The following is a 15,247-nucleotide window of genomic DNA, read 5'->3' on the forward strand; positions in this document are numbered from 1 at the left end:
CTTTGGGGGCTATGGAATATACAATCCAGAGGCCAGCTGGGCCATGTGAGGAGCAGCAGCTCTGCTTCTTGATAGCTCCCACACAGTGCCAGCATTACACTGCCACACAGCCATCCATCAGGCTGCTGGACACTCCACAGCTGTTCCTGGTAGCTCCATCCTGATGGCCATCTCAGGCATGGCTCTGTGCAGCAGGCTGCCGCCTTTCCGGTGGAGCTGGGAGGAGGCCCACAGCTGCACTGCACAGCTGGCTCCAGGACCTGCCTGCACCCTGGAGAGGAATGTGGTTGGTGGAGCTGCCACCAGGGTGGGGCAGTGAGAGACGAGCTTTACCAGCCAGCCTGGTGCAGTGTGCTCAGAGCAGTGCACGCCCCTGCCAAGCGAGGATCAGGATGGCCGAGAGCTCCAAGCTCCAGCTGTTCATCAAGGTAAGGGCTGCCCCTCTGCCAGGTGGGGGGTCAGGCATGCAGCGGGGGGCTCATTAGGAAACTCCAGCTGTATGTGTACACAGCGTGTCACAGCTCACAGAGCTCTGCTTGTTAACACTTGCAGGCTGATGTAGACTGGGAGATGTCTTTGGGCTGGGTCTGGCGGGGAGTCCGTCTCTAGACAAGTGATCCCCAAGGTTGTGCTGGGCTACCAGGGATAGTTCAGCTGGAGCCCTCAGTCCTACCTGCAGCCCCTCCCTTGCCCCCTGTGCCTCGCTGCCCTAACAGACCTCACAGTCTCCTGCATGTGACCCCCTCCCAAGGGCTTGGCTCCAGGAGGCTCTGGCTAACACTGCCCAGAGTGACTTAGCTGAAGGCGCAGAGGCTGAAAAGGCTGCACGTGTTCCTGCCTCTCGCCCTCGGCCTGTGGTCAGAGGAAGGTGGGTTTCTGATGTAGAGACCTGTCTGCTGCAGTGGAGGGGGCCATGTGGTGGGTGTTTGTAGCTGTGAGGGTCTCCTCAGCTGATAACTGCTCGGTGGTACTGGTGGGTTTTGCCACCTTTGCTCTCTGCTTACCCTGGCTGCTGGCGAGGAGCTTCCTGGGGCATTTAACACTGTCTCTAGTGAAGCTAACAGCTGCTTGCTGAGATAGCGGTTAGTGTGGTTTACCCTTCGGTGCCCTTCACAGCCAGGACCTTCCACTCTGCTCCTCTTCTTCACACAAGACTCTGCTCCCCTCCTCCCCAGGTGCAGGCAAGGAGCCTCCAACCCCCAGCCCAGTACACCCCCACAGAGCAGCTGTCTGGATGAGCCATTAGCACTTTTGCCAGGTGTGTGGGGGGCACTGAGCTGCGCAGGACCTTTTGATACCTGTAAGGTTTTGGCCACCTCAGGGCTTCTCATCAAATGAGCCAGCAAAACTGCCTCCTGTGCAGAGAAAGGCACAGGGAAATGGAGCACCCAGTCCCACCCAAGTCCAGCAAAATCCCTTCCCTCCAGCTCCAGTACCTGCCAGCCTCACTCCCCTGAACAGGGGCTGGACCTCTGCCTGGTTGGCAGAAACCAGCTGGGCAGCAGAAGGCACCAGGTTCTTTGGGCATTTCACCAGTGCCAACCCCCTTGCTGGCTTTTGCAGGGCCTGACTGATTGTGGAGCCATGCCCTCAGTCTGTTCCCTCCCTGGGATTTCTCTGTCAATTGGTGTTGAGAAAGCCAGCCTGGTCCCTTGCTCCTGGGCACACAGTGGCCAGGGGTTGGCATCACTTTAGCAGGGATATGGTCAGTGATAAGCAGCTTTTACTTTGAGGGTCACTCTCCTCCCACATCCTTGCCAACCCTGGTCTGGTTATCCTGGTTACTGGGCAGAGATGCCCATACTTACCTTTGACCTCTGGGGTCTGGTTCCCACATGACCCCACTGAGCCTGGGCTTCCCTATGCCTAGAAGGGCACATTAGTGCAAGTCCCATGACTTGTTCCATCTGGGAAGGAGATGCTGGTGCCCTCAGCGATAGCTGCACCTGGCTGCAGCTGGCTCCGGGCATCCTGCATGTTAGCACAGTGTGACTCTGAGTAAGGACTGTAGTGCCCACGGGCAGTTGTCCCAGCAGTCAGACCCACTGGGAGGCAACCCGGGGCTCTTAGCTGTTGGGAAGCCTTTATTCTATTGGGCCTCTGTAAACAATGTACCTGCCCTTAACCTTGCACAGGGGAGCCAGGCTCCTCCAGCCCAAGCAAGTTGGGAGCAGAGCAGAGTAGTCCCAAGGTAGTGGAGAGGAAGATTGTCATGGTGCTGCTGTGTCCTCCTTCCTCCAGTCCCTACCAATATGTTGGAGGATGGCATTAGAGTTGGAAAGGGTCTGCATACATTGGGGACCTGAGCTAGAGACAGCGCAATGGAATACAACCAAGCCAAAAGCAAGGTGCTTTCTCCAGGGGAATAAACTGAATGCACAGAAACAGGTGGCGAGATACCTGACAGAGCAGTAGCAGTGCTGAGAAGGACCTGGGGGCTTTGTTGGATCACTGACTTAACAGGAGTCGGCACTGTGATGCAATAGCAATAGCAAGAGCAGCAAATGCTTAAGCAGGAGTGTTGTATGTGAGGCCGGGGGTGACAGCACCACTCTGCTCAGCCCTGGTTAGGCCTCATGCTGCTCGGCTGTGCGTTAGGAAAGCTGTAGAGAAAACGGAGGGGGCCCAGAGGCAACTGACACAGCTAATAAAGGGGCTGGAACGCAAACTCTACAAGGAGCGGTTGAGGGAACCAAGTATGTTTAGCTTAGAGAAAAAGTGATAGCAGCTTTCTTGATAGCAGCCTTTCAAATATTTGAGGAGGGGGAACAGCCTGCTCTCCCATCAGCTGAAAAGGGCAGGGCAGGAAACAGCAGCAAGAAATTGAGATTAGATCTCAGGAAAACCTTTGGAGCTGTCAGACAAGGGTACAAGGCGCCCAGGGAAACTGTGGGATCCCCTTCGCTGGAGGTGGTGGGGGGTAGTTGGAGAACAGGCAGGCCTGACAGCTGGCTGGGTTGGTTAGGAACAGTGCATCCTGCATCACAGCAGGGGGGTGGAACCAGGTGCCCCCTGAGGTGCCTTCCAGGCCAAGAGTCCATCCGTGCACATGGGCAGGTTGTGTGATAATTTAGGGCAGGAAGCAGAAAAGACTCCTGCAGCCACTGAAACTGCAGGAGAAGTGTCTGGTGGCAGGACACCCTGAGCCCTGCTGGAACCCGTGCATAAGCCCATCTTGGGGTGGTAGCTGTGCTGTTCAGTTAGGTGGGTCCAGCAGCACTGTTTGCAAGGGGTGGTGGCATTATTGGGTGTTCTGTTCATCAGACCAGGCTGGAGGTCAGGAGTGCTGGGGTGTGTTCCTGGCTCTGCTACTGCTTTTCTGACTGGCCTTAGGCAGGGCCTTTGGCAGGTCCCTTCACCCTTGGCTCTCAGTCCTCCCCACCCTAAAAATAGAGACTAATAATAAAGCACCCAAGTCCACTTAAGGCAATGGAAATTGTGGCTTGCTTGTACCCAGCTGTTGTACGCTGTAGCCTAGACCAGGAGTGATGCACTCCAGTGAGTTATGCAGGCTGGATCTGAGCTGCCACAGCTGCTGTTAACCCCCTTGCTGCCCTGTCACCAATTTGGGTGCCAAATGAGAATCAAAAACCAGAAATATGGCTGTGGATTTGGTGGGGGGAGGGGAGGAAGAAGGCCATTAACCCCCTGGCGGCTGATCACACTGGCACAGCAGCTCTGAGAGACACAGAAAGAAGCCCCATGGGAGATGAGTTGTCTGCCAGAGAGAAACCCTGCAGGTCAGATGACTTCCTCTGCAGGCCAGATGCAGCCTGTGGGCTGGCTGTATGTTGGACACCCCTGGCTTAGCCGTTGCTTTCCCCCTTGAGTTTCTGTGTCTCTGGGAATATGCAGCCTGTGCAATGTAGGCCTTATGTCATGCTCCAACCTGGGTGTAGCTGTGTTGTCCAGTGTCTGACTCACCTGCCAGAACAGGCTAGGTGTAACCAGACTGCAGCATCCGCCCTGGAACAGAAGGGAAGGGCATGTAATGTTAGAATAATCTTCATTACAAAACTCCCTGCCCAGCAAGGACTCTGCCTTGGGGTTCTGTGCCAGGGGCTGGAGCTCATGCCAGGGCCTTCCCTGCTACAGCTGCTGGCTTCCCTGTGCCAGAGAATGTGTGAAGCTCTAGAGCTTCCAGCTAACCAGACTAGGGAATTAATGGTTCAGTCTCCTGGCAGCCCTCAATCCTGCCAGGCTCTGAAAGGGGCAAGCAGAGCATCCGTGGCCAGCTGCCATCTGGAGTAACTGCTGAGCCTCTTGTGAAATCTTGTGCACTGAACTTATAGAGACAGCCTTCAGGTACTTGGACACTTACAACAGCCACCCTGCTGCCAGGGGATGGGGCACGCTGGCACAGGGCAATGGTTCCTGTGCTGAAAAACCTCACCAAGGAACCCAGTAGGGCCTCATGAGGCTTAGCAGGGAGGACTTGCTTTTCCCTTCTGTCTCCAGTAGTGTCACAGGGTTGTGTATAACCCAGGTGCTTGCTAGTCACTAAGAGGAGGAGCACAGCCTGGTGATTGCTGGGCATGGGGGTCAGAGCAGGCGATGGGTCGACCAGTCAATCTAGCTAACAAACACACTAAGCTGGGGCTTGGGGGCAATGACTTTTGATCTCTCTACTCAGTCCTCCGGTAGGAAGAAGCCACATAAGGAATAGCTGCAGGACTCAGGTTAGCTGAGGATGGCACAGCAGCTTGTTGTGATGTTGGTTGTTTCACCAAAATGGCATTTTTCTAGTGGTAAAGCGTGGTCTGTCTGCAGAGGTCCCAGTGCAGGGGATGAGAGGGTCCCTCCAGATTTACCCCAGTGTAGCTGGGACTGGAGGCTGGCCCTGATGATCATTAATGATCCAGCAGCCCTACCTAGCATGCAGTTTCGGTACCATTCATCAGAGGCTGCATACTAGCCAGCACAGGCCTAGATAAAACCAGACCCCGCTTGGCCAACACCCATGTGAGCTATGCAGAGTGTCCCTGCCTGAGCCCAAAGTGCAGGGTGGGAAGTGCAGCCTAATAGCATTGTTCTTTGTTTGCCTGCGAGTCCGTCACTGTCTTTTCTCTGCAACACCAACAAAGACACCGCCTTCCTTGGCACCAGCTTCTTTTGCCCATGGTCTGTCACTGTACAAGCCATAGGATTATCTGAAGGAAACTACCCTGGCTATTGCAAAAGCTGATTCGTACCCCAGCTGGTACAGTTGGTCCCTTGGTCACAGTGTCCAGGCAGCCAGGACTTATGGCTCCGAGTTGTCTCTGATCACAGTCTCCCTGCATTGTACAGATGGAGGAAACAGAGGCATAGAAGGGTTCAATGTGAAATTCAGCCTGCACAGGACTCCCCCAGCCCTGAGTGTAGGCGGGAGGAGACTTCCCGGGACGGGGGGTAGGGGGGAGTAGGGAAGGAAGGCTGTAGACATTGCCCCCGGCACAAGGGTGCTATGTGTCTCCACAGGCCAGCGATGATGGCGAGAGCATTGGGCACTGCCCCTTCTGCCAGCGCCTCTTCATGGTCCTCCTGCTCAAGGGCGTGCCCTTCACTCTGACCACTGTGGATGTGAAAAGGTGAGCAGAAAGGCTGGGCCAGGAAAACCATCACAAGTTGCCCACACTCCCTCCCCCCTAGGATACCCACCCACTTCCATGGAGCCCCCTGCCTCTCCTTTCACCTGTGTGTCCACCAAGGCGACTCACCCAAAACCAGGAAAGGAGACTGGACAGATTGGAAAGGCCCAAGCTTCCTCTTCCCCCTGACCATGCTAGCTCACCTTCTGCTCTGCCATGTGATGGGGCAGGCAACAAGTTCTGTCTGTTCAGGGCAGCACAGCAGGGCACTTGCTGGCAGAGGACATCAGGCTGGCACACGGCCACTGCATGGCTTGCATCTGCAGACAGGTGCATGGCAGCACCTGCTGGCGTCTGCCCCAGCAAGCTCCTGGCCATGCCCCAGCGTCACTGTGAGCCCCTCTCCCTGCAGATCCCTGGATGTCCTGAAGGCTTTTGCTCCAGGGTCCCAGCTACCCGTGCTGCTGTATGATGGGGAACCCAAAACTGACACCATCAAGATTGAGGAGTTCCTGGAGGAGACACTGAGGCCCCCAAAGTGAGTGGCCAGCCCTTCCCTTGGGCACTGTCAGCCCCACACAATCAGAGTAACAAAGATCAGTCCCCGGGGGTGGGGGGATGCTGTGTTGGGGGCAGGGATGGGGAATATGATGGTTTCTTCAGGGCTGGTGGGAGGGGGAAGCAGGGTGGAGCAGGGTGGGAAGGTAAGAGCTGGATAGTGATGGGGCAGGATGAAATGGGGAGTGAGAGAGGACGAGACGGGCACAAGGGCATGGGAAGAGACAAAGAAGGAGAGGACAGACTTTAGGGCACAGTAGGGGACTCTGAGTCCATGTGGCTTCCCAGGCTTGCCCCAACCCAGGCCCACCGCTCTGCCCCAGCTTACAGCCTCCCTCCGTTGGCCTCTTGCAGGTACCCAAGCCTGGTTCCACGGTACAAGGAGTCCTTTGTGGCAGGCAACGATGTCTTCCACAAGTTCTCTGCATACATCAAGAACCCACTGCCTGCCCAGGATGAAGGTGAGGGCTTGTCACGTCAGGGATGGACAGGAGGGCATCTACAAGCAGCCACATGGGGCAGGGCCCTGCTGCCTTCCTTGGCATCATGCTGCCAGCCCCACATGCCTCCCTGCTGCCCCGCGCAGGCTTGCTGCTGCTCTCCTCAGCTTTATCAGCCTAAAACCCCTCCCAGGCCTCCCCTCAGCGGAGTCAGACCTTGCCTGGCCCTCCTCATGAGTCATCGCTATGGCACTGGCTCCCCTTCCTCTGGGAGGAGGCCTCCGCTCTGCTAGAAGGGGCTCACCCCAGGGCAGGTGGGGAGCTCTCATCCTGACCCAGGCACCCCCAACTCTGCCTGCAAGGAGTGAGCAGCTGAAGCCCTGCAGTGAGCTAAGGCACAGGGGCATGGTCCTATGACCTGAGCCACCCTGGCCTGGGGGTGGTTGGGACTGTCCCTGGAGCTGGCAGGGCAGCTTTCGCCAGCAGAGGAAGGTGCTCATCCTTGCATGGGGCAGGGGCTAATAGGGCCTGGCCATCAGACAGCAACACCATGCCAGCCCTTGCAGGACTCTGCAGGCCTTGTGCTGATTGCTCTGCTCCCCACACCCTAGCCCTGCAGAGTGGCCTGCTGAAGGCCCTGTGGAAACTGGACACGTACCTGCGCACACCCCTGGAGTATGAGCTCTCCCAGGACCCCCGTCTCACCGTGTCCCGCAGGCGTTTCCTGGATGGGGACCAGCTCACACTAGCCGACTGCAGCCTGCTGCCCAAGCTCAACATCGTCCACGTGAGTGCAGGATCCCCTGAAGCACCACCTCACCCTGCTCCCCCCTGGGAGCCCTCCTCTACTTCATCCCTACTCTATCCTCCACCAAGGGCCCTCTACCTCCCCTACATGGACTAGTGACCCATCAGATTCCCTCTTCCCTTCAGCCCTGCACAGAAGTGCCTGCCACTTGCCCCTCACTAGTCCCTGCCACCCCTGGCTGGCCACTGCTGCCACACTGAGCCCTACACAAGCTGGTGTTGGGCTGGGGCAACTCCCTACATCCCAAGGACAGAACGGCAGCAGGAGATGGGATTTTTTTCCATGGGGGCAGATCCCAGACAAAGCCCTCAGCTCCACGCAGCTCTCCGAGTTGCAAGGGAGCACAGTGCACTCCAGCTGGGGCCTGCGATCCGGGAGGCTCTGCTGGGAAAGCCGGGGGTGGCCTGGGTGAGGTAGTGGGGGGAAACAGTCTGAGTGCAGAGGATAAGAAATGCTGCTGCTCCTCCCCACAGGTTGTTTGTGAGCACTACCGGCAATTTGGGATCCCCAAGGACCTGCGAGGCATCTGGCAGTATCTGAACAATGCCCAAGAGGTCAAGGAATTCAAGTACACCTGCCCCAACAACGAGGAGATAGTGCAGGCCTATAGCTCTGTGGATCGGTCCTCCAGCGAGCAGAGGCCACTACCATCTCCACGTTCACCAATGGCTCCCCTGTCCCCCTCCATTAATGGCCAGTGCCAAAGCCCCAGAGCAGGAGGTGGGGCCGGGGGAAGGGTATAGAGACAGACCTGATGGGGCTGTGCTGTGAAATGAGCCTGTGTGTTATCCACAAACACCAAACAGAGGTGGAGGGAACAAGAGCTGCTCCGGGCTTGTGCCCTGAACAGCCGTGGCCCAACACTGCTCCTGGATTGGGGTGAGCTGGGCCTGGGTTACATCAGGGCAGTGCTAGCAGTCCTACCTGATTTAGGAAGGGCTTTAGCCCAACAGGAGGCTGCTCTTTGGTGGCCATCACCTCCTCTCCCTCCAGCCTGCCCCATGTACCCTGAAGCCCTCCCCGAGGGAGGGTTTTCTGGGAAGCCTCTTCAGCTAATATCCTTCCATCTTGTCTGACGTGCTCCCTCGAGGCCTCTCACTCCAGCCCCCCGCTTCTCCAGCCCCATCAAGACTTGGAGGTAGAAGTAATTCATGTACAAGGAGGCGGCACGGCCACCTTCTCAAGGCCAACCCTGTCCATCACCTGCCTGCTAAGGACACAGTGATAACAGAAGCCTCAGAGCTGGAATGGAGCAGAACAGGCTGCAGAGAAGACTTCTGGCAGCCGGGAGCTCCCCTGGGGCCTGGGCAGTGCATCCCAGCCGGCGAGCGGGGAAGGCAGGCGGCAGAGGAGACCAGCAAGGCTGCATAAAGCTGCTTGAACCTGTCCACTAAGGCTCCTCCCTGTGCTAAAAAGGGCTCAGCCCTCACTATGCCAGGAGCCGTAGCTTCCATTCCAGGCCACTCTGCACCTGTTGGCAGCAAGGGGCAGGTTTCCTGCAACAAGCAGGGGCTCGCAGTGGTGAGTCCCACAGATCTTCAGGAGCCAAGAAGCCTTCCTAGAAGCAAAACCACCTGGGGGGAGGGGTAAATACACACTAATGCCTGGCCATGGAAGGAGGTGGGTTCCTGCCCCAAAGGTTGGCCCAGCCCTAACTGAGCCCTGTACTAGCATCACAGTGGCCTTTAAAGAGCCAGGGACAGGGAGGTTGTGAGGGGGAAAAACAGTTGTACAGCAGTGTGCCACCTCTGGTGTTCAAGGTCACAGGCGCTGCAAGCTGGCTCGCAGCCCTCTGCTGAGGTATCGGGGTTGAGAGGCTCATTGCCTAGCTACCCCCAGGCTCTCTGCCACCCGGTCCAGTAGCTACAAGGCTCATCCCTTCTTTTGTCCCAAACCTCACCACATTTGTCTCTAGCAGGTCATATTTGTCTACTGTCCTAGAGCTTTTAAGAGTCAATAAAGAGGAAAGAAAGGCAAAGCACAGCACGTCGTGGTGTTGAACAATAACTGACCTTCTCCAGGGAGGGGAAGTTTCTTGACCACATGTGGGCTACACAGGGCACAGCTGACATGGGAGCCCCAGGAGAGGGTTTGCAGCTCTCCCTGTCCACAACTATAGCCCTGTAGCTACAGATGATCTTGCTTCCCCCAAGGCCCATCACGAAGTGACCAAAAAAACCAAATGCAGTAAGACCAGGCTATTAGCATGCAAAGCAAGAAGTCACTAGTTTATTTAAAATAAGTTATGGACACAGGTTGGGTAATTAAAATAGCCAGATAAAAATGTCATTAAAATGTAATTCATTCAAAGTCAAATTCATTCTAAGCCCTGAGGGCAAAGCAGATTGGGAGGGGTGGGGGGAAACAGGACTGCCTCTGAGCCCCTCCCTGCCTGCCTGCAAAGGGGGAGCAGCTCCCCACAGAGCTGAGGTCATGGGCCCTGAGGTTCTGCTGCTTGCCTCTGCTTGCAAGACGTATCACACAGGTCACAAGGCTTCAGGTTTCAACCGTCCTCCAGGGACTCAGTCAAGCATAAGGCAGGGCTGGGCACTGTTGAGCTTTATAATTCATTTGCAGAGTAAAATCCCCTTAGTCAGATGCTGTGAAAAGTCATGCATAAAAGGGCCCAGGTTGGGGTCAGGAGTCTTCAAAGTCTACCCCAGCTGGTGCCTTCTTACTGGAAGAAAAGGGAGAAGAGAGTGGGGGTTTGAATACTGGATGTAGTCATTTTCCAGCTCCTGATCCATCAGCCATCTTACAAGCACATTCCCACAGAAGCTACCAGGCAACCCATGAGCACATGTCTGCCCAACCCAGCCCTGGGGGTCAGGTAGGGCCCAGCTGAGTGCTGGGCCACGGTACTGGACTTACTGGGGCTTGGAGTCCAGGAGAAGATGAGACATTGAGAGTTACCTTTTGAATCCAGGGTTTATGAGAGACTCTCCTGGGACTCTTCTCTTGGCCAGAACAGCTGAGCCTCCACCTTGATTCTTCCTGGGACTCGGATCTGCTTGGAAAAGAGAAGACTTGCTGGTGAAAGGGCTGCCCTTGCCAACGAAGAACAAGCACAAGCCTTGTGGGGTAACACCTGGCTGCACTTAATGGGGTCCAGAGCTAGAAAGAACCCCAGGGGCCCTCTGCATGCAGTGGTCTTGGCCAAGCCCCATCCCTTCTCTGCCTCTAAGGAAGGCCAACAGGAGCTTTGCTTTGGGGACTGGAAGGATCAGATCTGTGCCTGCTTATGTTCAGAGTCCCAAGTTGCCATGAACAGTGGTGGAGATCTCAGCTGGCACCAGGTCCGAGACAGCAGAGAGGAATCTCTCCGCCATGGTCCTGGATGGAGCGACACTGGCTTAAGAGCCAAGCAAAAAGGTTTCAGTGCCTGGCGGCATTCACACTGCAACTCCAGTTCGAGGGGAACATGGGTAATACTGGCCAGTGCACCTGCCTGGTGGTGCATTGTCATGGCAGACATTGTATCATTTCCTGATCTGAAAGACTCTGCAGCCCCCAGCACCAAATCATGGCTGCATTTAAGGAAGGGTGCCAAATTCATGGCTCGCAGAGTCTTCTGCAGTGCCCAGATCCAACTGCAAGAGTAGCAAGCTGCAGGCAGAGCAGCAAAGTCCTGGCATCTAGGTTGCCCCCCCCTTCCCCCCCAGCTCCCTACCTGGCATCAACAGCTTTTGGTTTCTGGGTTGGTTCTTCTCAGACCTGCACACAGCAGCAGCAGCAGCCGCAGCAGCACCTTCTGCCGCTAAAGAGGGCAAACAGAAACAACCACATCAGATAAAGGCTCTTGGCAAGTCCTGCTCCAGGTGCAGAGGCCTGCTTCACCCAGGGCAGGAGTACAGCGAGGAAAGGGAGGCGAGTGATGCTGTACCTCACACACACACTATGCTCTCCACGAGCAAGCTCCTGCTCTTCCTCCCAGGGCTCATAGCCCCGCAACCTCCATCCCATGTCCACAGGGGAGTCATTGTTATCGCTGTGTGTGGCCACCAGCATCCCATGGCAGGGACCTCCGAGGTCACCATTTGCATGGTGCCAGCTGCATCCATGCATTTACACCAGCGGTCCGCAAAATATGGCCTGTGGGCCAGGTCCAACTCAAAGAGTGATTTTGCCCGGCCCGCAGTAGGTCCTTCAGCTCCACCTGGCTCAGGACCAGGAGGGAAACACTGAGATCTTGGGGTGATGACAGTGCAGGGCCGGGGCAGAGCCCCAGTTCTGAGAGCAGGGACATGCCCTGAGTGCATCACAGTTCTGCCCGGCCCCCCACTGTCACCGCCCCAAGATCCCAGGGTCTCCGGGAGCCATGCAGGCAGGGCAATCTGACTGCATCCGCCTGGCAAAGTACGCTACCCGTGTGGCTCCTGGCCAGTCTCCAGGAAGACCCTGGGATCTTGGGGCAGTGATTGTGTGGGGCTGAGGCACAGCCGCAATTTGTTCTCTAGACAGTCCCCCATCGCAGGGGCATGTGGACAGCAGATCACAGCTCTGCCTTGGGTCCCAGGCCCCGGCCCCATGCTGTCATCGCCCCATGATCCTGGCCTCACCTGCCCCTCCCACTCCTGAACACCACTCCCAGCCTGCCTGTGGCCCCAGCCTACATAGGGAGTTTTGGTGAGCTGTTGCAGGGGTGTGGGCAAAGAAAGGGAGGGTATGCTGACCCAGCCTGTGGGCCTAAATAATTGCCCACCCCTGACTTACATGCTTGGGCAGCAAGGAACTCACTGGGCTTCCCTTCTTCTACCCAAACACCCAGCACCTCCTCACCGACCCATGTGGGTTTTTACCCCTATAGCAGAAAGACCCATGCAGGGCTCCAACAGAAGGCAACTTCCCTTCTCTTGTGTGTCTGGTTGCACAACAGACTCGAGTGTTTGATTGCACAATATCAACCCAGCCCAGCCCAGCCATGCATCAAGAGCAGGTGCAGGCTAGTTCTGGACTGGTCATTGCCCAGGTGACACAAGTAATTCATCTTCCCTCTGCCTGGCTCACAGCAACACCTGCAATGGCTGAGTCAGGCCCCTTTTCAAACTCACAGTCCTGTTCCAGCCCCATGTGTGCAAGATGCACAGGGATGATACAAGCTGCCTTGTCTTTCCCCTTCTTCCAGAGTCACAGGATAACTGTGCCATATCCTCATCACGTGCCCCAGGTACCCCAGCACAGCTCTGACCTCTGCCAGCCCAGAGCATGTTCTGCCCAGGGCTGGTCCCGCTGCAGCCTAGCTTTCCAGAAGCAGGTAAGATTTTTATCCGTTGTTGGTAGCCAAGGTGCGGCAGCCCTGGAACACTGCGCTCCTACCATACCAGGAACCAGCATTTCATGGTGCTGCAATGAGGGAGCATCTCTCCAGACCACTCAAGAGGTCATGCTCTGAATTAAAGTGGAGCTCAGATTTAGCAGCTCTACTGAGAGCTGCACTCCCTCCCTCCCCTGCCCCCCAAAACAGGCATGCACATATACACATGCCTGGTACCTTCAAGACGTTTTTCCAAGCGGCTGACACAACCCATGAGGCCAAACATCAGAGCCTGGAGCCGCATCCTGGCTTCAGAGGAGGGGAGTTTGAAGAGGTCAAAAGTCAGGCTCCAGGCATCTTCCTTGAGCTCCAGAGTGGCTCTGCCGTTGTGCACCGTCAGGGCAGCCGTTCTGTGCTCAAAGGCTTCTCTGTATAGGCAAGAGACTGAAGTGACACAGGGGCCTCAAAGCTAAGCACGAAGAGACTGGATCATCCGGCCCCACAGCAGGGGGACCGTGCAAGGGATCTCACCTGAACTTTGTGCTGTAATCCTCAGAGATCCCGCTCTGGGCCATCTGAAACGCAGAAACCACAGAGGAAGGCTGAGCTGCCAGTGACGGACAAGCGGGGAACAGATCCATTTTCACCTCATGCCTTGGTTAGGGCCATTCTACATCTACTCATCGCTCTGTCTGCCTCACTCCTGAGACCACCCCAAACTCAAATAAAGGCATCCCACCACCATCCCACCCCGATGCCACTCTTGAGCTCTGTCTCAGGTGTGCTGGAGAGCACTAGGATGTGCATGCGCAGAGCAAAAACTAGTGCAGGCTTCCCAGCCGGGCTCTCAGGAGTGCCACAGAAGCAGCGCAGACAGTGCCTTAGTGACCATCCAAGTCCTGGGACAGAGATGAGTCAGGCACACCCCCCCAACAAATGTCAGAGTAGAGCCCAAGCTGTTTCAAAGGAGATTCCCTCATGCCACACTATCTCCAGAAGCCCACTCCTCCTCTCTGCAGACAATGCTCATGAGAAGATGGCTGCAGGGTGACCCACCGGGCGTTACTGTTTCCCTCCCCATGCACATGGAGACACCAAGTGACTGAAACCCATTTCCAGCCCCAGTGCTGCAAGGCAGTTTGGCACATTTCAGCCTGACACCACATCACCTGCACTGGGCAGATGGGCACAAGAAGCAGAGGGACAGGTCACTGCATGGTCATACCCGACACACAGGGTGGATCGTTCATAGACTTGAAGGACCCCCATGGTGCATGGAGTGCGACCCTGAAGTTGCATGTGCCCGACTGCATGGGCTCAGTAACTTGAGTCCAGAAGTTAGCCCAGAACTCGAGTGGCAGGAAGGCAGCCAAGCTTGCCTTGGAGAGAGATCACCCATTGCTTCCTTTGATACCTTCTTTCACTGGTTAATCAGGCTATAAAGAACATGTGTCTTGTTTCCTATTTGAATGTGTCTGATTCTTTATCTTCCTGCCCTTAGCCCTTGTTATGGCTGCCTCTGATAAAGGAGCTTTTTAGTTCCCAGGATTTTCTCCCCAGGAAGGTAAGTCTTTACTGCAAACAAGGCAATCAATATCAATTACTGGTTTTAGAAGCCTGGATAATCACCTTTTACAGGTATAATCAAGGGCTCCATTTCTCTTATAGTTGTTTTGTTTTCCAGTTTCCTGTGTGTGTTGTCAGGCCAATTCCAGTGGTTTCAAATAAACTGCTATACTCTGTGTTTTAAACTGCCTGCTTTAAACCACGTGAAATTTAAGCTCCCTGCCTCTGCAGACCTGTTTCAGCTGGCTAGATGCGAGTGGAGCCCTTTATAACTAACATCTCAGCTGTTACACTGCCCGTGTTACCCACATGTCTTTCCAGCTTCTCCTGATTGAAGTCAGTGCTCCAGACCTCAGATGCGTTGGTTACACTGGGGAAGACAAGAGCGGATGGGATTAGAACAGGGGTGGGCAATTATTTCGGGCGGAGAGCCGCTTACTGAGTTGTGGCAAGCCATCGAGGGCCGCATGATAGGCAGCCCAGGGCAGATAAATATTAATTTTCTAAATTTTTTAGGGGCCCCGCGGGCCGGATAGAATGGCCTGGTGAGCCGCATCCAGCCCCCGGGCTGCATTTTGCCCGCCCCTGGATTAGGAGGATCCTGTCAACCTGACATCTGTCCAGTGGCTTTGTGCCAAAGGCAGAGCAGCCTTTTCCATGTGGGATGTTTTACATTCCGTGTTTTCCCTGGCCACTTTTACCCTCTTCCCTTGCTCTGGGGAAGACCCAAGCAAAGGGGAGTGACAGGTGCTGGAAACCCCGTCTGCAAGAGACAGGGTGACATTTGCCAGCCGCAGAAGTGTCTCTGCTCCTAGTCGCTGGCACAGCTGTGACAAGAGCAGGTCAACAGAAACCAGAGGGAAGCGCAGTTTACAGCCCGCCGCCTTTCAGCGCCAGACTCGCTCGCAGTCCTTGAAATGAAGGCACCGGGGCCGGTTCTCACACACGGGTGCCCTTGCACCGCTCCGGCTGCGCCAAGGGACTCGAAGCCAGTGCCACCTGCGTCCCCTCTGCCCCCTCCCCGGCAGCCGGGCGGGCTCCCGCCGCGCGG

The 15,247-nt window shown here is 56.0% G+C and overlaps 2 protein-coding genes across 2 annotated transcripts; one reads left to right on the forward strand and one right to left on the reverse strand.

Annotated features, from left to right (window-relative positions):
* The first annotated feature begins 333 nt into the window (after positions 1-333).
* CLIC3 (chloride intracellular channel 3) lies at positions 334-9,365 on the forward strand. The gene is made up of 6 exons (XM_006022700.2): positions 334-428; positions 5,461-5,570; positions 5,983-6,108; positions 6,483-6,589; positions 7,180-7,355; positions 7,850-9,365. The coding sequence occupies exons 1-6, from the start codon at positions 393-395 to the stop codon at positions 8,117-8,119; spliced, it is 825 nt and encodes a 274-aa protein (XP_006022762.1). The 5' UTR covers positions 334-392; the 3' UTR covers positions 8,120-9,365.
* Positions 9,366-9,580: 215 nt separating this feature from the next.
* On the reverse strand, positions 9,581-15,146 carry PAXX (PAXX, non-homologous end joining factor). The gene is made up of 7 exons (XM_006022701.3): positions 15,140-15,146; positions 14,506-14,566; positions 13,162-13,205; positions 12,868-13,058; positions 11,047-11,133; positions 10,290-10,383; positions 9,581-10,053 (listed from the first exon to the last, which is right to left on the reverse strand). The coding sequence occupies exons 3-7, from the start codon at positions 13,203-13,205 to the stop codon at positions 10,014-10,016; spliced, it is 456 nt and encodes a 151-aa protein (XP_006022763.1). The 5' UTR covers positions 14,506-14,566; positions 15,140-15,146; the 3' UTR covers positions 9,581-10,013.
* Positions 15,147-15,247: the final 101 nt, after the last annotated feature.

The sequence above is a fragment of the Alligator sinensis genome, unplaced genomic scaffold (assembly GCF_000455745.1).
Source record: "Alligator sinensis unplaced genomic scaffold, ASM45574v1 scaffold235_1, whole genome shotgun sequence".
NCBI classification, from domain to species: Eukaryota; Metazoa; Chordata; order Crocodylia; family Alligatoridae; genus Alligator; species Alligator sinensis.

Coding starts and splice junctions, on each gene's coding strand:
- CLIC3 (XM_006022700.2), top strand. CDS start 393: ATGGCCGAGAGCTCCAAGCTCCAGCTGTTCATCAAG. Junction 6,109..6,482: donor GAGACACTGAGGCCCCCAAA/GTGAGTGGCCAG, acceptor GGCCTCTTGCAG/GTACCCAAGCCTGGTTCCAC. Junction 7,356..7,849: donor CCAAGCTCAACATCGTCCAC/GTGAGTGCAGGA, acceptor TCCTCCCCACAG/GTTGTTTGTGAGCACTACCG.
- PAXX (XM_006022701.3), bottom strand. CDS start 13,205: ATGGCCCAGAGCGGGATCTCTGAGGATTACAGCACAAAGTTCAG. Junction 13,059..13,161: donor GATTACAGCACAAAGTTCAG/GTGAGATCCCTT, acceptor TTGCCTATACAG/AGAAGCCTTTGAGCACAGAA. Junction 10,054..10,289: donor ATAAACCCTGGATTCAAAAG/GTAACTCTCAAT, acceptor CTTTTCTTCCAG/TAAGAAGGCACCAGCTGGGG.